Here is a 22,816-nt window from a genome sequence, read left to right as displayed (position 1 = left end):
TCCATGCCCGCCAGGGTACTGGTGCCCGAGTATGAGTGGTCCCCTGCTCTGCCCGGCTGGTACATTGAGGACGGAGCCAGGCGCTGCATCTGTGCAGGACTGTGAGCACTGCCCAGCGGGATATTACTGCCCTGATCCGACGGTAACGCAGGACGCCAACACTATGGGAATCCCCTGCAGGCCCGGATACGAGTGCCCACCCGGTGTGTAAGCCAGCTGCCCATATAATGGGATGTGCCAGACGTGTTACTGCAGAACCGTATCTCTGGGTGGGTGGTGGGGTACCTGTAGGTGGGTGCTGTTCTTGCAGCTGTATTGGACACAGACAGTGTGTGTGTGTGTGTGTGTGTGTGTGTGTGTGTGTGTGTGTGTGTGTGTAAGGCTACAGTAGTGTAGCTTTCTCCTCATTGACCTCCATGATGTTTTTCCCTCCGCAGGCTCTATCAGTGAGTTTATTTGCAGAGCGGGGTCATACTGCGCATTGCGCACAGGAATCCCACCGCTCTGTCCTGGTGGATACTTCTGTCCCGAGGGATCGTCTACCTATAACACCAGCGCACAGCTGTGAGTGTGACTAACATCATACAGAACTATGTGGGGGGGGGGGGGGGGGAATATTATATACATGGACAGTATGCATGACATAAGTCACAGAGCCGGTATATGGTATATATTTTCTCAATGTACCCCAAAATCCTGCTGCATTTTCCTGTAGTATCCCAGTAGCCGTCTTCCGCATGCTTACCCCTAGCGTCACTGTTCCACCGCCCTGTATAGTGTCACACTGCATCCGGCAGGTATTTAGTTGTGGGAGGAGTCATGGTTATTATGGTAATCGCTGGAATACTGTACAAAGGCTGACGCATTTCACCACACACACAGAATTCGTGTATGTTGTCATATTATATCTTTAGTCTTAAACTTAACCAAGACTGCTCCAAAAGCCTTTGTTAAGGGTGTAAGTGCTATCGTTCTGTGATGAGCACTGCTATACAATGACATTGTATCTGTACAGTACTGTGTGTGTCCTCTGATGCTCGTCACTGTGGTTCTCCCCCCTGTGTACAGCTGCACGTTCCCCTACTACTGCCCCCCCGGGAGCGCATACAAGGTGTCCTGTACAGGAGGTACCGCAGCCGTTCCGCTGACCATACTGCGAGATTCTGGAGAGACTTCCTGTCAGAAATGTGAGGCTGGGACATACCGGAGCACCAGTGCCACAGATGCCGTGTGCCAGCCTTGTCCAGCCGGGTACAGCTGCCCCGCAGGTAATTGTAAACACTGTCAACAGCTTACCTGGGAACGCTTGGACCTGTGGCGCACGTACTGGGACCTCCGCCACCCCCCACATGCACCTAGCTGGGCTACCAGTGGCACCAGACTGGGTGTAGACAGGACTACAAGCTATTCAGAGTTCTGTTCATGCAGAAACCATCTGATATCAGACTGATACTTTGCTCCAAGCACTGGGCTGGTAGATGAGTCTGGGTGGGTGGTGATGGGGGTATGGTGGCCTCATAGATCTCATGATACCAGCAGATGTTGCCCTTTCTCCTAAAGCTCGTAGCATGGGTGATTTAATTGATTAGCGCAATACTGCTAAATACTGAGTATGGGTGGGATCCCGGCAGTGACCCCCATGCCATTACCAGCGGGTGCTGCCAGCTAACCCAATGTATGCAGAATAAAAGAATATAGAGAATATACAAGTGTGCCACTATATAATACAATTTACATGACATACTACATTCTACAAGCCCCGAGCATCATAGCATACAGTAACAGAGATCAAAGCATAGTTGGAGGTACCTATAGTAGCTTGTGGCGGTATGGAAAGCGTTCAGCTGGGTAGCCAAACATGACTGCACCTGAACTGAGCTCACTGTGTGAAATGCTTTGCGAGCATCTTTCCACACAAAAAAAAGGTTTCTATACCAGTTTCTGAGTTTAGCGTCCTATACAACTGGTGACAGATATATCTATCAGAGATAGCTCAGTGTGTACGCACTACACTGATGACAGATATATCTATCAGAGATAGCTCCGTGTGTACGCACTACACTGGTGACAGATATATCTATGAGAGATAGCTCAGTGTGTACGCACTACACTGGTGACAGATATATCTATCAGAGATAGCTCCGTGTGTACGCACTACACTGGTGACAGATATGTCTATCAGAGATAGCTCAGTGTGTACGCACTACACTGGTGACAGATATGTCTATCAGAGATAGCTCAGTGTGTATGCACTACACTGATGACAGATATATCTATCAGAGATAGCTCAGTGTGTATGCACTACACCGGTGACAGATATATCTATCAGAGATAGCTCAGTGTGTACGCACTACACTGGTGACAGATATATCTATCAGAGATAGCTCTGTGTGTACGCACTACACTGGTGACCGATATATCTATCAGAGATAGCTCAGTGTGTACGCACTACAATGGTGACAGATATGTCTATCAGAGATAGCTCAGTGTGTATGCACTACACTGATGACAGATATATCTATCAGAGATAGCTCAGTGTGTACGCACTACAATGGTGACAGATATGTCTATCAGAGATAGCTCAGTGTGTATGCACTACACTGATGACAGATATATCTATCAGAGATAGCTCAGTGTGTATGCACTACACCGGTGACAGATATATCTATCAGAGATAGCTCAGTGTGTACGCACTACACTGGTGACAGATATATCTATCAGAGATAGCTCTGTGTGTACGCACTACACTGGTGACAGATATATCTATCAGCGATAGCTCGGTGTGTACGCACTACACTGGTGACAGATATATCTATCAGAGATAGCTCAGTGTGTACGCACTACCCTGGTGACAGATATATCTATCAGAGATAGCTCAGTGTGTACGCACTACACTGGTGACAGATATATCTATCAGAGTTAGCTCAGGGTGTAGGCACTACACTGGTGACAGATATATCTAGCAGAGATAGCTCAGTGTGTAGGCACTACACCGGTGACAGATATATCTATTAGAGATAGCTCAGTGTGTACACACTACACTGATGACAGATATATCTATCAGAGATAGCTCAGTGTGTACGCACTACACTGGTGACCGATATATCTAGCAGAGATAGCTCAGTGTGTACGCACTACTTTGGTGATAGATATATCTAGCAGAGATAGCCCAGGGTGTACGCACTACACCGGTGACAGATATATCTATCAGCGATAGCTCGGTGTGTACGCACTACACCGGTGATCGATATATCTATCAGTGATAGCTCGGTGTGTACGCACAACACTGGTGACAGATATACCTATCAGAGATAGCTCAGTGTGTACGCACTACACTGGTGACAGATATATCTATCGGAGATAGCTCGGTGTGTACGCACTACATCGGTGACAGATATATCTAGCAGAGATAGCTCAGTGTGTACGCACTACACCGGTGACAGATATCTCTATCAGAGATCGCTCGGTGTGTACGCACTACACCGGTGACAGATATACCTATCAGAGATAGCTCAGTGTGTACGCACTACACTGGTGACAGATATATCTATCGGAGATAGCTCGGTGTGTACGCACTACACCGGTGACAGATATATCTATCAGAGATAGCTCAGTGTGTACGCACTACACCGGTGACAGATATATCTATCAAAGATTTTGGCAAAGTCTTTTGAAATGAAAATCTTCTAGCGTGTATGGGCCTTAACTCTGTACGTTACATCTGCCCCACCTGCAGTGCAGCATGATATTACCCATTTTGAGAACAAATTTGTCCTGCGATCAGGTTTGAATGTGGCTCAATGTCTGCTGAGCCTGTGTATTTCCACCTCCGTGCAGTCTCCATTATGTCGCTATGCGGGTAGTCTCTGCCCCCGGGTGGCTGACTGCTGGGGCCAGATCCTCTATCTGTGGAGATATAAGTGTTGTTGTTATATGTATACATTGAAGCAAGGTTTACGGGGAGATGGAAAATTCTTTCTAAATATAGTAAAGATAGCGGAGATTTATGGGACTGGTAGATGAGTCTGGGTGGGTGGTGATGGGGGTATGGTGACCTCATAGATCTCATGATACCAGCAGATGTTGCCCTTTCTCCTAAAGCTCGTAGCATGGGTGATTTAATTGATTAGCGCAATACTGCTAAATACTGAGTATGGGTGGGATCCCGGCAGTGACCCCCATGCCATTACCAGCGGGTGCTGCCAGCTAACCCAATGTATGCAGAATAAAAGAATATAGAGAATATACAAGTGTGCCACTATATAATACAATTTACATGACATACTACATTCTACAAGCCCCGAGCATCATAGCATACAGTAACAGTAGAGATCAAAGCATAGTCAGAGGTGGCTTCAGTAGCCTATGTCAGTATGGAAAGCGTTCAGCTGGGTAGCCAAACATGACTGCACCTGAACTGAGCTCACTGTGTGAAATGCTTTGCGAGCATCTTTCCACAAAAAAGAGGTTTCTATACCAGTTTCTGAGTTTAGCGTCCTGTACAACTTGGGGACATACTGTAGCATACAGTAAAATAAATCAAAGCATAGTTGGAGGTACCTATAGTAGCTTGTGGCGGTATGGAAAGCGTTCAGCTGGGTAGCCAAACATGACTGCACCTGAACTGAGCTCACTGTGTGAAATGCTTTGCGAGCATCTTTCCACAAAAAAAGAGGTTTCTATACCAGTTTCTGAGTTTAGCGTCCTATACAACTGGTGACAGATATATCTATCAGAGATAGCTCAGTGTGTACGCACTACACTGGTGACAGATATATCTATCAGAGATAGCTCCGTGTGTACGCACTACACTGGTGACAGATATATCTATGAGAGATAGCTCAGTGTGTACGCACTACACTGGTGACAGATATATCTATCAGAGATAGCTCTGTGTGTACGCACTACACTGGTGACAGATATGTCTATCAGAGATAGCTCAGTGTGTACGCACTACACTGGTGACAGATATGTCTATCAGAGATAGCTCAGTGTGTATGCACTACACTGATGACAGATATATCTATCAGAGATAGCTCAGTGTATATGCACTACACCGGTGACAGATATATCTATCAGAGATAGCTCAGTGTGTACGCACTACACTGGTGACAGATATATCTATCAGAGTTAGTTCAGGGTGTAGGCACTACACTGGTGACAGATATATCTATCAGAGTTAGCTCAGGGTGTAGGCACTACACTGGTGACAGATATATCTATTAGAGATAGCTCAGGGTGTAGGCACTACACTGATGACAGATATATCTATCAGAGATAGCTCAGTGTGTACGCACTACACTGGTGACAGATATATCTAGCAGAGATAGCTCAGTGTGTACGCACTACTTTGGTGATAGATATATCTAGCAGAGATAGCCCAGGGTGTACGCACTACACCGGTGACAGATATATCTATCAGAGATAGCTCGGTGTGTACGCACTACACCGTTGACAGATATATCTATCAGCGATAGCTCGGTGTGTACGCACTACACTGGTGACAGATATATCTATCAGAGATAGCTCAGTGTGTACGCACTACACTGGTGACAGATATATCTATCGGAGATAGCTCGGTGTGTACGCACTACACCGGTGACAGATATATCTATCAGAGATAGCTCAGTGTGTACGCACTACACCGGTGACAGATGTATCTATCAAAGATTTTGGCAAAGTCTTTTGAAATGAAAATCTTCTAGTGTGTATGGGCCTTAACTCTGCACGTTACATCTGCCCCACCTGCAGTGCAGCATGATATTACCCATTTTGAGAACAAATTTGTCCTGCGATCAGGTTTGAATGTGGCTCAATGTCTGCTGAGCCTGTGTATTTCCACCTCCGTGCAGTCTCCATTATGTCGCTATGCGGGTAGTCTCTGCCCCCGGGTGGCTGACCGCTGGGGCCAGATCCTCTATCTGTGGAGATATAAGTGGTGTTGTTATATGTATACATTGAAGCAAGCTTTACGGGGAGATGGAAAATTCTTTCTAAATATAGTAAAGATAGCGGAGATTTATGGGACTGTTTACATAGAGCTGGGACTGCAGGTCGCGGATTTTATATTCAAAACATTTTATTGCTGTTAGTAATAGATGCGTAAAAATGTCAGCAACATAACTGAGGTAATTTACTTACACCTGGCCGGGGGGGGGGGGGGGGGGGGGGGGGGGGGGCGTAGATCCTCCTCCCCTCTGAAGTATATTATACCATTCATCATGTAACTAGTGAGTGCTTGGTCCCTGTGTTGTAGGCCCAGTACTGTCTATTAAAGAGCACATGGTCTGATAGATGTATATAGTGGATACTGTAGTCCATGCATGATCATGTACCAGACTAATAACAGTAATGCCCTGTAGGGAACGTACCATGGTCTTGTGCCGCATAGTGTCACATATGTAGTAGCGCACAGCCTGGAACCTGATCCCTAGGGCCGGAGGTAGTAAGGCCAAAGTGCGCTGTACCTCCAGATTAACAACAAGGCGATGGGACTGCAGTCCGCATATACAGGGCCCTCACCATACAGAATGATAATGACACATTCCAGTTTTCTACTAGATCTCTACTTTCCCATGTTTAGCGAGACAACCGGACTGATGTACAAATGGTGCTGGCCACACCCACGCAACAAGGCCACACCCATACGGCACCCGTCACACCATACCATACCGGCCATACCCATGGTGCACGGATCACACCCCTCCATGTGACCTTAGTACAGCTCAGTCAGCCTCCAGGTCCAATATCTAGAGCCGCTGAGACACCCGCAGGACTTGGGCACTAAGGGCGTGGACAAATCCAGGTGTGGCCACACCCCCTAACAACAGTAAAAGACTATGCAGGTACCCTTCAGTAACTGCCCCCAGCCAGGCCTCTGTGGCTAGACTGGGCTGGGGCAATTAGTACCCCCTCTCCTCTCTGTGCCCAGGCATCACCTGATGGCATTGGCGTCACCATCTAAGACACGTTATCTGTGATGTTGATGTACATACAGTAATGCTTTCCTGTCATTATAATAGGTGTGGAGAGCTACCAGCTGTACGCATGCCCGGCCGGCTACTACTGTCCACCCAGTGCCACAGCACCAGTTCCTTGCCCACCTGGCACTTATGGAAACAGCACTCAGGGAATGGAGCCAGGAGACTGCCACCTGTGCCCTGCTGGCACCTACAACCATCTGTCTGCTCAGGTGTCATGCTTCCTCTGCGGAAGCTTCTCCTACTCCCAACCAGGTTGGTACAGTAATAAGAAGGTGCTTATGGATAATACATACTGCAGAGCATATTCCTGCGGAGACATCTAGTAGTGCCTCGGTGTGAGCCGGAACCCCTGGTACTCTGCGGAGACATCTATTAGTGCCCCGGTGTGAGCCGGAACCCCTGGTACTCTGCGGAGACATCTATTAGTGCCTCGGTGTGAGCCGGAACCCCTGGTACTCTGCGGAGACATCTATTAGTGCCCCGGTGTGAGCCGGAACCCCTGGTACTCTGCGGAGACATCTATTAGTGCCTCGGTGTGAGCCGGAACCCCTGGTACTCTGCGGAGACATCTATTAGTGCCTCGGTGTGAGCGGGAACCCCTGGTACTCTGCGGAGACATCTATTAGTGCCCCGGTGTGAGCCGGAACCCCTGGTACTCTGCGGAGACATCTATTAGTGCCCCGGTGTGAGCCGGAATCCCTGGTACTCTGCGGAGACATCTATTAGTGCCCCGGTGTGAGCCGGAACCCCTGGTACTCTGCGGAGACATCTATTAGTGCCTCGGTGTGAGCCGGAACCCCTGGTACTCTGCGGAGACATCTATTAGTGCCTCGTGTGAGCCGGAACCCCTGGTACTCTGTGCATACATCTAGTAATGCCTCGTGTTAGCCGGAACCCCTGGTACTCTGCGCAGACATCTATTATTGCCTCGGTGTGAGCCGGAACCCCTGGTACTCTGCGCAGACATCTATTAGTGCCCCGGTGTGAGCCGGAACCCCTGGTACTATGCACAGACATCTATTAGTGCCTCGGTGTGAGCCGGAACCCCTGGTACTCTGTGGAGACATCTATTAGTGCCTCGGTGTGAGCCGGAACCCCTGGTACTCTGCGCAGACATCTATTAGTGCCCTGGTGTGAGCCGGAACCCCTGGTACTCTGCGCAGACATCTATTAGTGCCCTGGTGTGAGCCGGAACCCCTGGTACTCTGCACAGACCTCTATTAGTGCCTCAGTGTGAACCAGAACCCCTGGTACTCTGCGCAGACATCTATTAGTGCCCTGGTGTGAGCCGGAACCCCTTGATCTCCGCGCAGACATGTCTCAGTGCTCTGTGTGATTTCGATGACGTCTCAGGCGCTTGTTACACAAGTCGTACAGCCTTGTGCCCAAATAACCTTTTATTATTTCTGATGTTTTCCCTAAACCAGTTGCTGTTTGTCACTTATCGGTATTTCCTCCCCCGTGCAGTGCCTGTTTCTGTACATTCTGTAATGTTCCCTTTATCCTACCAGCAGTGTACATAGTGCTGTGCATGACAGAGTCCCTGGAAACTGCTTTCTGCTGCTGACCTGCTCTTACAAGTTTAATCCCATCTGTCCTTTGTTCCTGTGACTCAGAAATGTAACTTGTGTATCTAAAGTAAATGTATAAACAGCTACTGCTACGTACAGTATGTTGGGTGTTCCGGTCCCTCCCGCTAGAAGACGCTGAGTGATATACTCTATGTATGTTGTGTGTAGCCGCGTAGGACCTGATTCTCATTTGGACGCTGTACACTGAGGATGGGAGATGTTTATGCCTATGCCCCTACGCCTGAGCAGCACCGCATATGCATCCTGATGCTCATCAGTAGTAGTGCCCGTAGTGCTGTATGCTCATCAGTAGTAGTGCCCATATTGCTGCATGCTCATCAGTAGTAGTGCCCATATTGCTGTATGCTCATCAGTAGTAGTGCCCGTAGTGCTGCATGCTCATCAGTAGTGCTGCCCGTAGTGCTGTATGCTCATCAGTAGTAGTGCCCATATTGCTGTATGCTCATCAGTAGTAGTGCCCGTATTGCTGTATGCTCATCAGTAGTAGTGCCCGTAGTGCTGCATGCTCATCAGTAGTGCTGCCCGTATTGCTGTATGCTCATCAGTAGTAGTGCCCATATTGCTGTATGCTCATCAGTAGTAGTGCCCGTATTGCTGCATACTCATCAGTAGTAGTGCCCATAGTGCTGCATGCTCATCAGTAGTAGTGCCCGTAGTACTGCGTGCTCATCAGTAGTAGTACCCGTAGTGCTGCATGCTCAGTAGTAGTACCCGTATTGCTGCATGCTCATCAGTAGTAGTGCCCGTATTGCTGCATGCTCATCAGTAGAGGTGCCCGTATTGCTGCATACTCATCAGTAGTAGTACCCGTATTGCTGTATGTTCATCAGTAGTAATGCCCGTAGTACTGCGTGCTCATCAGTAGTAGTACCCATAGTGCTGCATGCTCATCAGTAGTAGTGCTCTTATTGCTGCATGCTCATCAGTAGTAGTGCTCTTATTGCTGCATGCTCATCAGTAGTAGTACCCGTATTGCTGCATGCTCAATAGTAGTGCCCGTATTGCTGTATGCTCATCAGTAGTAGTGCCCTTATTGCTGCATGCTCATCAGTAGTAGTGCCCTTATTGCTGCATGCTCATCAGTGGTAGTGCCTGTATTGCTGCATGCCATCAGTAGTAGTGCCCGTAGTGCTGCATGCTCATCAGTAGTAGTGCCCGTATTGCTGCATGCTCATCAGTAGTAGTGCCCTTATTGCTGCATGCTCATCAGTGGTAGTGCCGGTATTGCTGCATGCCATCAGTAGTAGTGCCCGTAGTGCTGCATGCTCATCAGTAGTAGTGCCCGTATTGCTACATGCTGATCAGTAGTAGTGCCTGTAGTGCTGCATACTCATCAGTAGTAGTGCCCATATTGCTGCATGCTCATCAGTAGTAGTGCCCTTATTGCTGCATGCTCATCAGTAGTAGTGCCCGTATTGCTGCATGCCATCAGTAGTAGTGCCCATATTGCTGCATGCTCATCAGTAGTAGTGCCCATATTGCTGCATGCTCATCAGTAGTAGTGCCCTTATTGCTGCATGCTCATCAGTAGTAGTGCCCTTATTGCTGCATGCTCATCAGTAGTAGTGCCCGTATTGCTGCATGCCATCAGTAGTAGTGCCCGTATTGCTGCATTCTCATCAGTACAGAGAATATTATTACCAGTTATTATATAGCGCACACATATTCCACAGCGCTGTACAGAGATTATTATTACCTGTTATTATATAGCGCACACATATTCCGCAGCGCTGTACAGAGTATACAGTAGTTGAACATTCACATCAGTCCCTGCCCCAGTGGAGCTCACAATCTATATTCCCTACCACATGTACAACACAGACATTCTAGGGTTAATTTTGTTTGAAGCCAATTGACCTACCAGTATATATTTGGATTATGGGAGGAAACCGGAGCACCCGGAGGAAACCCACGCAAGTACGGGGAGAATATCAGAGATTCTTGTGGTTCTGCTTTCCCAGGTGCCCGGAGCTGTGTCTGCCAGGGAAAAAACCGCTCCTTCCAAGAGTCAGATGGGTCCTGCATCTGCCAGGCCGGCTTTGTCTTCTATGATGACCGGGAAAAGCAGAGATCGGACAGCAATAGCTACCTAGATTGCCAGCCGCAGGTGCGAGGGACTACGTGTGTGTGTGTGTGTGTGTGTGGGTCTATTTATAGACCTTAATTATGGATCCTCCTCCGTCACCAAAAGTAAAGCAGCGGGTGAGATTTGCACCAAATATTCCTGAGTAGCACATCACAGATTATGTGAATAAGCCCCGCCATGCGTCCTGCCATGCGCCCTGCCATGCGCCCTGCCACAGTTCTGTACTGGGTATAAATCTCTAATATAACAGAAGTACAATATTGGGTGTCCTGGGCACTGGTGCTGCCAATGCATGAATCTGCTGTGTGCGACTTGGGCACTACTCTGGGGAAAGCCTAAGGACCGATAATGAGCAGCACCATGCAGGGTCTTCTGGACCAGAAATACTGATTGGTGGTGCCCGGGGCACTACACATTACTGTGGATGTAGAGATGTAGATACAGATCTGAGAATTTATTGGCCATAAAAGATGACAATGACGACTCCTCTACTGTATATGTCTGATATTTATTATTTACAGGTGGAGGAACGCTGTGCCAGTGTTGCAGTACGCCTGGCATCTACTAAGAAGTGTGTTACCCCAGAACACCACGACTGTACCCCGTATTGTGGACCCCCAGGGGGAGAACTCAGCGCCGAGCTGGGAATGTCAGTCTTCTTACAATATATATATATATATATATATATATATATATATATATATATATATATATACACACCTTTCCTTTGTTTTAGTATATTAAGGGTGTGGAGGGGGGGGGCGGGATTATTTAAGGCTGTTCAGCATAAATTAAGGCTTAACTGAAAAAAGGTTCCTATGAGTATATCAGTCACATTGGCCCTTATTCTGATCGGTGCGGTAATATCCGCGTGCGTTCGTGCCGCCGATGTTTTGTGTCTGCGCATGTGCAGAGGCGTCTCTGCGCATGTGCGAGCGGGGCGTACGGCCAAATCCCGCATGAAATGTGAACACTCCGAACAGGGGGTGGAGAGGGGCGTGAAGGGCTATTTGGGCTCATTACCATATGCATACGCCCCGCGTTTCATGGGCGTTCCCATGCAAACGCTGGGCGTACGTATGGTAATGCGGCCGTGACGCACGTGTAGGGGGCGGACATATGACATCGCCGGATGTCAGCTGCCCGCCCAGATCCCTGCTTTTGCACGGAAAAATGTCCGTGTGGTCTGAGGTTGCGGGAGCTGGTGGAACACTCGGTCCTGCATTCGATGGTCTGCGACCATCGAATGATGGGGGAGGTTCCCTGAGATGGAGGCAGCGTATTCCATGAAAAATACACGTGCGGTCCGTTCGGCCAGCTTCTTACCGCGTACGGACGGAGTTGGCGATCCGTATGGAAGGCGGGGTTTCGCACGCAAGGTCCTGGCCGCATATTCGGATCCAGCCGCACCGATCAGAATAAGGGCCATTATCACAGTACGTGTTCAGCTGGATTCACCACCAACAGTTCATGTTATTGGGCATTTCTGTAATCATGCCAGGTGATCTCATCAGTAATTACTGTATGAGGGAGGTTCTCGGGTGTCTCGTGGACTGTTCTCGGGTGTCTCGTGGACTGTTCTCGGGTGTCTCGTGGACTGTTCTCGGGTGTCTCGTGGACTGTTCTCGGGTGTCTCGTGGTCTGTTCTCTGGTGTCTCGTGGTCTGTTCTCTGGTGTCTCGTGGTCTGTTCTCTGGTGTCTCGTGGACTGTTCTCGGGTGTCTCGTGGTCTGTTCTCGGGTGTCTCGTGGTCTGTTCTCTGGTGTCTCATGGTCTGTTGTTGGGTGCCTCGTGGTCTGTTGTCGGTTGTCTCGTGGTCTGTTCTATGATTTCTCGTGGTCTGTTCTATGATGTCTCATGGTCTGTTCTCGGGTGTCTCGTGGACTGTTCTTGGGTGTATCCTGGTCTGTACTCTGGTGTCTTGTGGTCTGTTCTCGGGTGTCTCGTGGTCTGTTCTCGGGTGTCTCGTGGACTGTTTTCGGGTGTCTCGTGGACTGTTTTCGGGTGTCTCGTGGACTGTTCTCAGGTGTCTTGTGGTCTATTTTCAGGTGTCTTGTGGGCTGTCTGGTGTTTCGTGGTCTGTTCTCAGGTGTCTTGTGGGCTTTCTGGTGTCTCATGGGGCATTCTCAGATGTCACGTGAGGTTCCACAGTTGTCAAGCTGAGGGGGAGGGTTCTCCTGTGTCACGTGAGCGATTCTCAGTTGTCATGTGGGAGGTTCTCAGGTGTCACGTGAGCGATTCTCAGTTGTCATGTTGGAGGTTCTCAGTAGTCATGTTGGAGGTTCTCAGGTGTCATGTGGGAGGAGGTTCTCAGGTGTCATGTGGGAGGATCTCAGGTGTCATGTGGGAGGTTCTCCGTAGTCATATGGGAGGTTCTCAGGTGTCATGTGGGAGGTTCTCAGGTGTCATGTGGAAGGATCTCAGGTGTCTTGTTTGCGCTACAGGTGCCGCTGTGTTCAGTATGTTGCAGCAGAGGAACTGTGTGACCGGTTCTGTCTGATGAAGGCCCCTCGGGTATCAATGACCTTTGGACCCAACATGCAGTTTCTACTACAGATAGAGGAACCGGAGAAGAGAAGGAGCCGGAGGCTGGTGCGTGGGGCTTGTATGGTCCCATTCTGTACTGTTAGAGGGGGCAGCAGGGGGATCGTATATTCCTGTATCTCTTCCCCAATGGGAAGAACAGCTGGAGAGAGACACTTATTATAAGCACTTAGCTCCAGCTGTGTGTATAAGATAATTGGTTGGGGTGTAGGAAATACTGTACACACAGGCGTCAGTAGCCTCTAGATCATCAGCCAGTGTAGGACTACAAGTCACAGAATGGCCTGCCAATCTAAGCTCATTTAGTAAGTGAAAGTAAAGATGGCCTTATTCAAGGAATGCTGGGACTGGAGATGGGCAGCTTCGGATTTACTCGGTTCCTATCACCAAGTTCGGATTTTTCTGATTGGTTATCGGCCATCACATGTTTTGGATAGCCAAACCGTGCCTGCACATCTCTAGCTGGGACTTATAGTTCTACTGCACCTGGAGAACAAATCTGTCCATTGATCAGGTCTGTGTAAGGCCCATTATTTCATTCAGAGAACAGACTTGTGTGGAACCATTATTACAACTGTAGTATTTGTCAGCACCTTTTGCCGCTATATAGAAACACATACACAGGGCACCTTGCAACAACAAAGCCGCCTGTACACATCCAACGCAACCTGGCATTATGGAGGAGCTGCAGGCCTGAGGGGAAGTCCTAGACCCGGGAGGTTAGCTACACTCTTCTAATGCAGGCCTGAGGGGAACTCCTAGACCTGGGAGGTTAGCTACACTCTTCTAATGCAGTACTGAGGGGAACTCCTAGACCTGGGAGGTTAGCTACACTCTTCTAATGCAGGCCTGAGGGGAACTCCTAGACCTGGCAGGTTAGCTACATTCTTCTAATGCAGTACTGAGTGGGACTCAAAGACATGGGAGGTTTGCTACACTCTTCTAATTCAGGCCTGAGGGGAACTCCTAGACCTGGGAGGTTAGCTACATGCTTTTTATGCAGTCCTGAGTGGGACTCCAAGACCTGGGAGGTTAGCTACACTCTTCTAATGCAGTACTGAGGGGAACTCCTAGACCTGGGAGGTTAGCTACACTCTTCTAATGCAGTCCTGAGTGGGACTCCAAGACCTGGGAGGTTAGCTGCACTCTTCTAATGCAGTCCTGAGGGGAACTCCTAGTCCTGGGAGGTTAGCTACACTCTTCTAATGCAGGTCTGAGAGCAGGGGAATGCATTAGAACAGTGGTTCCCAACCCTGGTCCTCAAGTACCCCCAACAGTGCACGTTTCCAGGTCACCCAGAAGGTGCACTCATTATTCAGGCACATTTTAAAAGATCCACAGGTGGAGCTCATTATTTCACTGATTCTGTGTGGAGACCTGCAAAGCGTGCACTGTTGGGGTTACTTGAGGACCAGGGTTGGGAACCACTGCATTAGAAGATAGCTTCTCCCCTCTTCAAGCCAATCTTTCCTCTCCAACAAGCCACCTCTCTCATCTCCAGCAAGCCACCTCTCTCCTCTCCAACAAGCCACCTCTCTCCTCTCCAACAAGCCACCTCTCTCCTCTCCAACAAGACACCTCTCTCCTCTCCAACAAGACACCTCTCTCCTCTCCAACAAGCCACCTCTCTGCAGACACCTCTCATCTTCTAGATACTGTAGCTTTCACTGGGTTTCATAAAATAAAAAAAAAGTAAAAATTCAAAAAACCCCTGGACCCCTCTTCATCGACCTCCCACCCTTTTATCAGACTTCCTCTGCGCCCTCTCTCCCACAAGCAGGTGTAGCATAGGTAGTGTGTCCTACAGTCAGTCAGTAGGTGGTGCACATTGGAGGATCAGGCGCACATCACATGACGCAGTAGGATGCTACACCAGACCGTAGTCATGTTTGCGCTTCTTAAATGAGGTCAGGACCATTTGTTAGCTAGCGCTGTTGCACTACACTGGTATTTTACCTGCACCGCTATACCCTGCATGCCATAATCTATGTCCTAGCACCCCATTTGTCTCTACTCTCCCCAGGAGGTGCTGGACGTCCTCGGCCCGGATCAGCACGTGTGGAGCAGTGAGCATGTGCACCTTGTGCAGTTTGGCCCCGCGGGAGTGTATGGGGTGATAGGTTCCAGTGCACAGGTCATCGAAGCCTTCCTCGCAGGTCAGGACCCCCCCCCCCCCCCCACTACACGGATAACAATGCTTCATCCGACCATGTCTATACATCCTATCCTATATCCCCAGCAGGCTCGTGGTCAGTACCAACACCTAGAAAAGCACGAGCCGGAGATCAGGGTGGTGCGTCAGCAAATACTGGATCTCTGCCCCGGATCCCAAACCCCATCCTGTGTCTCAGGCAGGGCGACGTTGTCCTGTTCCAGCTGAGCGTCCCACCAAACCGTAAGTGCCATCTGCGCGACAGATATAAATATTCCTATGTACTAATCAGAGACTGTCCAAGCAACAGCAGGCCGGACATCCCACACCAAAGGTCAGTATAATATAATACCCACATCATGTCCAGTTATGTCATTTATAGGTTACTGAAACCCTATTGCAGTAATATGTGCTGCGTGGGCGCGCCAACCTAATGTGGCATAGTGTGGGAGAAGGGGGCTGATAAGATAGAGGCGCAGGGTGTAGAACTGCAGTATGAAAATTAGGGGATGTCCCTCCCCAACAACACATAGAGATAAAGAAGGTAAATGACTGCATTATATGTTGGTGAACAATTAATAATAGCCTCCCATCAGAGGTGGTAGAGGCAGATACAGTAGTACAATGTAATAATGCTTGGGATAGGCAGAGTGATATCCTTACATAGCAATAAGGATCAAATATGGGTTGAGGTAACATGTTTAATAAAGGGGCAGACTAGATGGGCCAAGTGGTTCTTATCTGCTGTCACATTCTAGGTTTCTATGTTAAGAGCGCAAGCATTACTCAGAGCTGGGGAGTACTCAGTGCAGCAGCAGGGTGCAGGCAGAGCTGGGGAGTACTCAGTGCAGCAGCAGGGTGCAGGCAGAGCTGGGGAGTCCTCAGTGCAGCAGCAGGGTGCGGGCAGAGCTGGGGAGTACTCAGTGCAGCAGCAGGACGCGGGCAGAGCTGGGGAGTACTCAGTGCAGCAGCAGGACGCGGGCAGAGCTGGGGAGTACTCAGTGCAGCAGCAGGGTGCGGGCAGAGCTGTGGAGTACTCAGTGCAGCAGCAGGGAGCGGGCAGAGCTGGGGAGTACTCAGTGCAGCAGCAGGGTGCGGGCAGAGCTGTGGAGTACTCAGTGCAGCAGCAGGGTGCGGGCAGAGCTGGGGAGTACTCAGTGCAGCAGCAGGGTGCGGGCAGAGCTGGGGAGTACTCAGTGCAGCAGCCGGGTGCAGGCAGAGCTGTGGAGTACTCAGTGCAGCAGCAGGGTGCGGGCTGAGCTGGGGAGTACTCAGTGCAGCAGCAGGGAGCGGGCAGAGCTGGGGAGTACTCAGTGCAGCAGCAAGGCGCGGGCACAGCTGGGGAGTACTCAGTGCAGCAGCAGGGCTCGGGCAGAGCTGGGGAGTACTCAGTGCAGCAGCAGGGCGCGGGAAGAGCTGGGGAGTACTCAGTGCAGCAGCAGGGTGCAGGCTGAGCTGGGGAGTACTCAGTGCAGCAGCAGGGAGCGGGCAGAGCTGGGGAGTACTCAGTGCAGCAGCAAGGCGCGGGCACAGCTGGGGAGTACTCAGTGCAGCAGCAGGGTGCGGGCAGAGCTGGGGAGTACTCAGTGCAGCAGCAGGGTGCGGGCAGAGCTGGGGAGTACTCAGTGCTAGGGAAATGGGGGCAGGGGAATATGGGTTTTCCGCACACAAATAGATTACCCCTATATATTGATTCTTTGTAGGGGGTTCTCAGGGTGCCGCCTTATTTATTCTGGCGGGGGTGCCATCTAGGCAAATATCATGCAGAGTAGAGGGAGTACTCAGTGCAGCAGCAAGGCGCGGGCACAGCTGGGGAGTACTCAGTGCAGCAGCAGGGAGCGGGCAGAGCTGGGGAGTACTCAGTGCAGCAGCAGCAGGGTGCGGGCAGAGCTCGGGAGTACTCAGTGCAGCAGCAGGGCGCGGGCAGAGCTGGGGAGTACTCAGTGCAGCAGCAGGGTGCGGGCAGAGCTGGGGAGTACTCAGTGCAGCAGCAGGGCGCGGGCAGAGCTGGGGAGTACTCAGTGCAGCAGCAGGGTGCGGGCAGAGCTGGGGAGTACTCAGTGCAGCAGCAGGGTGCGGGCAGAGCTGGGGAGTACTCAGTGCAGCAGCAGGGTGTGGGCAGAGCTGGGGAGTACTCAGTGCAGCAGCAGGGTGCGGTCAGAGCTGGGGAGTACTCAGTGCAGAAGCAGGGCGCGGGCAGAGCTGGGGAGTACTCAGTGCAGCAGCAGGGCGCGGGCAGAGCTGGGGAGTACTCAGTGCAGCAGCAGGGCTCGGGCAGAGCTGGGGAGTACTCAGTGCAGCAGCAGGGCGCGGGAAGAGCTGGGGAGTACTCAGTGCAGCAGCAGGGTGCGGGCAGAGCTGTGGAGTACTCAGTGCACCAGCAGGGTGCGGGCAGAGCTGGGGAGTACTCAGTGCACCAGCAGGGCGCGGGCACAGCTGGGGAGTACTCAGTGCAGCAGCAGGGCGCGGGCACAGCTGGGGAGTACTCAGTGCAGCAGCAGGGTGCGGGCAGAGCTGGGGAGTACTCAGTGCAGCAGCAGGGCGCGGGCTGAGCTGGGGAGTACTCAGTGCAGCAGCAGGGCGCGGGCAGAGCTGGGGAGTACTCAGTGCAGCAGCAGGATGCAGACAGAGCTGGGGAGTACCCAGTGCAGAAGCAGGGTGCAGGCAGAGCTGGGGAGTACTCAGTGCAGCAGCAGGGTGCGGGCAGAGCTGGGGAGTACTCAGTGCAGCAGCAGGATGCAGACAGAGCTGGGGAGTACCCAGTGCAGAAGCAGGGTGCAGGCAGAGCTGGGGAGTACTCAGTGCAGCAGCAGGGTGCGGGCAGAGCTGGGGAGTACTCAGTGCAGCAGCAGGATGCAGACAGAGCTGGGGAGTACCCAGTGCAGAAGCAGGGTGCAGGCAGAGCTGGGGAGTACTCAGTGCAGCAGCAGGATGCAGACAGAGCTGGGGAGTACTCAGTTAAGCAGCAGGGTGCGGGCAGAGCTGGGGAGTACTCAGTGCAGCAGCAGGATGCAGACAGAGCTGGGGAGTACTCAGTGCAGCAGTAGGGCGCAGGAAGTTCTGGGGAGTACTCAGTGCAGCAGCAGGGTGCAGGCAGAGCTGGGGAGTACTCAGTGCAGCAGCAGGGTGCGGGCAGAGCTGGGGAGTACTCAGTTAAGCAGCAGGGTGCGGGCAGAGCTGGGGAGTACTCAGTGCAGCAGCAGGATGCAGACAGAGCTGGGGAGTACTCAGTGCAGCAGTAGGGCGCAGGAAGTTCTGGGGAGTACTCAGTGCAGCAGCAGGGTGCGGACAGAGCTGGGGAGTACTCAGTGCAGCAGCAGGGTGCGGGCAGAGCTGGGGAGTACTCAGTGCAGCAGCAGGATGCAGACAGAGCTGGGGAGTACTCAGTGCAGCAGTAGGGCGCAGGAAGTTCTGGGGAGTACTCAGTGCAGCAGCAGGGTGCGGACAGAGCTGGGGAGTACTCAGTGCAGCAGCAGGGTGCGGGCAGAGCTGGGGAGTACTCAGTGCAGCAGCAGGCTGCAGGTAGAGCTGGGGAGTACTCAGTGCAGCAGCAGGGTGCAGACAGAGCTGGGGAATACTCAGTGCAGAAGCAGGGTGCGGGCAGAGCTAGGGAGTACTCGGTGCAGCAGCAGGGTGCGGGCAGAGCTGGGGAGTACTCAGTCCAGCAGGGGAATCACCAAATTTAGTGCAATGTGTGAATGGAGCTTTACGGCTATATTTTAGTAAATTTATCCTTTGAATTTCGGTATTTTCCCCAACGTCGGGGGACACAATCTGCCACAATTAGTGGAAGCAATGTGTAACCTGTATTTGTTATTGCAGAGCGGGGGTCCGGCCATTACCCCGTGTATCAGAAAGACCACTTGTATAACACCAACCCCCACTGGGACTTCGGGCCCTTCCGGAGACTGGATCACCTCATCAGGGAGACCAGCATCAATGTGTCCAGGTAACCTCTGTGTGATCAGGGCTTCTGTGATATTTACTAACACAAACAGAATAACAGACACACTTTTCCTGTTCTGGTAGATTCGCTCACGTTTTCGGAGACCCCGGTACATACGTGTTCGTGGACAATGGAATTAGGGATCGCTCTCTTTTTGTGACTGTGAAAGAAAAGAATGTTTGTGACCCAGCAACCTCACGCGTCCAACCATCGTCCCCTTCCCAGCTCATCAAGCAAGGCATAATAACCCAGCACAAACTCAACCTGGCGCCCAACTGGCCGGTTATCATAGGTAATGAAATAATAACCAAGGTTGTCATCACAGATAAGGCTCGTACAGTTATCAGTCAGGCCACAGGGTGAGAGAGAGCCTGATAATGTAGCCACAGGGGTTGTATGATGTGACTTTTGCAGAGCCAACCACCACATCTTGCTGCAAATGTCCTTGAGGGCGATGTACCCACATTTCTTCCACCGCTGTCTCTATGCCACTATGCTGGCTAATATCACAAGGGAGGCACACAGAGCAGGCACGTGGTGGCAGATGTTACCACAATGGTTCCCTAAGATGAAGCACGCATCCCTGTGTCCCTGTGACTCCAGCCGCGTGCAGTACATGGGAATGGAGAAATGCTAGATGTACAATATCCGTGTGTCACCTCATGACGGGTCACCTCAATCTGAGTGTCCATGGCGTGTGGCTAGGGACTGGCACCTCTTAGCAGTAGTTATGGACGTAGTGGTCATTCCCTGGCACTGTTACTGGCATATCTCATACTGACTGACAATGCTTCTGTTAGGAAACCATTTTTGGTTATCCTTTTAGGTCCAAACTAATCTAGAAAGGCCAAGTATTCATGTCATTGTCCTGCAGTCTGGTGGCCCCTGGCATCTTCTAACCAAGGCTTCCATCTCTAAAGACCCATACGTCATACCAAGTTATCACTCACGGCTTTAACACAAGTTAGTTGAGGCCATGATATCGAAGGATAAGACTTCACTGTAATACGAATGAGGTTATAAACGAGGGGAACAACAGCACCACTTATTTGGAATTCTCATGATATGAAATTCTTCTCACCGGGACGTTCTTACAGTCATGTCTTCCCAAGGCTTCAATATCAAATGTCACGTTTTGTAGGCTGTAGACCAGGGGTAGCCAACTCCAGTCCTCCAGAGCTACCAACAGTTAACGTTTTCCAGGTCTCCTCTCAGAATCACAAGTGAAGTAATTAGCTTCACCTGTGGATCTTTTCAAATGTGTCAGTCAGTAATGAGTGCACCTGTGCACCTGTGAGGAGATCTGGAAAACGTGAACTGTTGGTAGCTCTCGAGGACTGGAGTTGGCTACCCCTGCTGTAGACCCTCTCATAGGTGCCTTTCTTGGTCACAACCTTTGGAGATGTCACTTTAACTCTTCAGATGTTTGACATTCCTCCAGGACTTGACAAACTGTACTGCGTGTAGTTGGCAGGTGCCAACTTTGGGCATAACGTGCTGCACCCACCAGTACAGGCATGGCTACTGTGTGCATTGTTCCTTGGGTAACCGGAGCTTGCTTACAGTTAGCTAGGATAGGTTACATGTTCTCTTCTTGTTTTGTAATACTCAGTGTATTGGATCGCCAAGGTTTTAATGATAGTTCTCATTTATCTGATGTTCTAATTCTAGAATGTTATGGTCTGTTTAGTCACTGACGAAGGACGAGGTGGGGGGATTTTGTTAAATGCAGTAATGTAGATAAAAGAGGGTGGAAGCCTCTGGCTTTATTGCCAGGTGAAATTTCGTGAGGTACCCATTTTTTAGCCCGGTACATTACCGTGTGCACGGATGTTAACCCATAGAATCTAAGTTCACCTGAGAATTACCGTAACTAATTAAATTCCACCCTATACCTGTGATAATGGGTCACCTGCTGCTTGTGACCACTATGGGCTACTCAATACTCTGACATCATCGCCCCACTAATTATTCCGCTTTGTGCTTGGTGTAGGGGTTCTCCTGGTGCTCTTCCTAGTGATGGTCACCCTGCTGGTCCTATCCGTGGTGCTGAGACCCTCCCTGTACAGTCCCAGCCCCCTGAAAAGTTGGAAGCCCAGGTGGAGGAGTCTGGGAGAACCCTACATCCCCCCGGAATACGTGCTCACGAGAGACAGGTGCGTTGCGCTATTGATGTATAATATGTGGGCTCCCATCAGAGGAGAACGTCCTCTCCAGCAACACAATATTAGGGGTGGCAGAGAGGAGGGGTTTTAATAAAGAGGTCATAGTTTTAAGGTCAAAATCAATTGGCAAAATAAAAAAATAAAAACACAGGCAGGCACTCCCCTCTATGGGGGAAATTTACTAACGAAAATACGGCTAAATAGGCGGATTTGTATACAAGAATACGCCTATTTTATTTGTATTCTTAGTAAATTTCCCCTATCTCCTCAATGGGTGTGTCGACACTAAAAAAGTCCCAACATGAAAAGGTGGATAGATATATAGATCAGTACTGAGTAGGTCAGGACTTATTGCTGTATCTTTCCTACATTCAGCCTTCAGTTTTACGACGCTGTTGGGTGTCACGGTTCTGGGGAGCAGCTGGATATTGGGGGGAAAGAAATCACCTATGGATTAGGTAAGTACTATAGGTACTATACATAGTACTATACACAGTGCCGCAGAAGCGCCATACACCTCACTTAACGCTGCGCCCTAGATGAGAGACGCACAATACCGCACCTGGAGGACTTCAACGTCAGGACTCTGTTTGACAAACTGGAAGATCAGACTCTTCATGTGACGTCACAGCTGGGGAGACACCGGAACGAGACCCTGTCCTTCTATAAGGCCTTCATACAGAGGGTCCAGGTGCTGAAGGTGAGTGCGACCCCAAATACACACAGGGTCAGATATGACAGCGAGGTTAGGGATAGGCTGCGGAGAAGGGATAGTTGGGGTTAGGATAGGGCTCGCCTTTGGGAGGGGGGGGGGTAAAGCGTTAGGCACTATGGGGGTTAGAGTTAGGCTATAAGGGGGTGGAGGGTTAGACACTATGGGGGCTAGACACTAAGGTGGCAAGGTTAAGGTTAGGCTGCGGAGTGGGGGTGGGCACTTAGAATGGAGGGTTAGGGTTAGGCACTAAGGAGGGTTAGGAACTAAGGGCTAATGGTTATGGTTAGGCTGCGGGGTGGGGTGGGTTTGGGTACTTAAAAGGGAGGGTTAGAATTATGCACTAAGGGGGTTAGGTTAGGGTTAGGCTGCGGGGGGGGGGAGGGGGTAGAGGGTTAGGCTGTGTGGGGGTTAGGGTTAGGCTGCAGGTACTGGGGGTGAGGGGGCTGGGGGTTAGGCTGCAGGTACTGGGGGTGAGGGGGCTGAAGTGGAGGGTTCGGCTGCAGGTATTGAGGGTGAGGGGGGTGGAGGGTTCGGCTTCAGGTACTGAGGGTGAGGGGGTGGAGGGTAAGGGTTGAGGTGCAGGTACTGAGGGTGAGGGGGGTGGAGGGTTCGGCTGCAGGTACTGAGGGTGAGG

At 50.7% G+C, this 22,816-nt stretch overlaps 1 protein-coding gene across 2 annotated transcripts in view; it reads left to right on the top strand.

Moving 5' to 3' along the window:
- The first annotated feature begins 6 nt into the window (after positions 1-6).
- Positions 7-22,816, top strand: part of LOC146043102 (uncharacterized) — an 82,740-nt gene continuing 59,930 nt past the window's right edge. The window contains exons 1-14 of one of the 2 annotated variants that reach the window (XM_083163529.1): positions 7-203; positions 438-564; positions 1,069-1,268; positions 7,023-7,235; positions 10,537-10,682; positions 11,183-11,310; positions 13,105-13,252; positions 15,228-15,360; positions 15,447-15,599; positions 19,179-19,305; positions 19,386-19,594; positions 21,296-21,458; positions 21,843-21,925; positions 22,007-22,167. In XM_083163529.1, the coding sequence (XP_083019655.1) occupies positions 32-203; positions 438-564; positions 1,069-1,268; positions 7,023-7,235; positions 10,537-10,682; positions 11,183-11,310; positions 13,105-13,252; positions 15,228-15,360; positions 15,447-15,599; positions 19,179-19,305; positions 19,386-19,594; positions 21,296-21,458; positions 21,843-21,925; positions 22,007-22,167 (2,163 nt within the window). In that variant the 5' untranslated portion in view covers positions 7-31. Of the gene's footprint in view, positions 204-437; positions 565-1,068; positions 1,269-7,022; positions 7,236-10,536; positions 10,683-11,182; positions 11,311-13,104; positions 13,253-15,227; positions 15,361-15,443; positions 15,600-19,178; positions 19,306-19,385; positions 19,595-21,295; positions 21,459-21,842; positions 21,926-22,006; positions 22,168-22,816 lie in introns of both variants that reach the window. The other variant, XM_083163528.1, reaches the window with a different exon arrangement.

This window comes from Crinia signifera, chromosome 19 (assembly GCF_055691185.1).
Source record: "Crinia signifera chromosome 19, ASM5569118v1, whole genome shotgun sequence".
Classification (NCBI taxonomy): domain Eukaryota; kingdom Metazoa; phylum Chordata; class Amphibia; order Anura; family Myobatrachidae; genus Crinia; species Crinia signifera.
The sequence above is the reverse complement of the archived record's forward strand: the minus strand, read 5'-3'. Positions and strand labels throughout refer to the sequence as shown.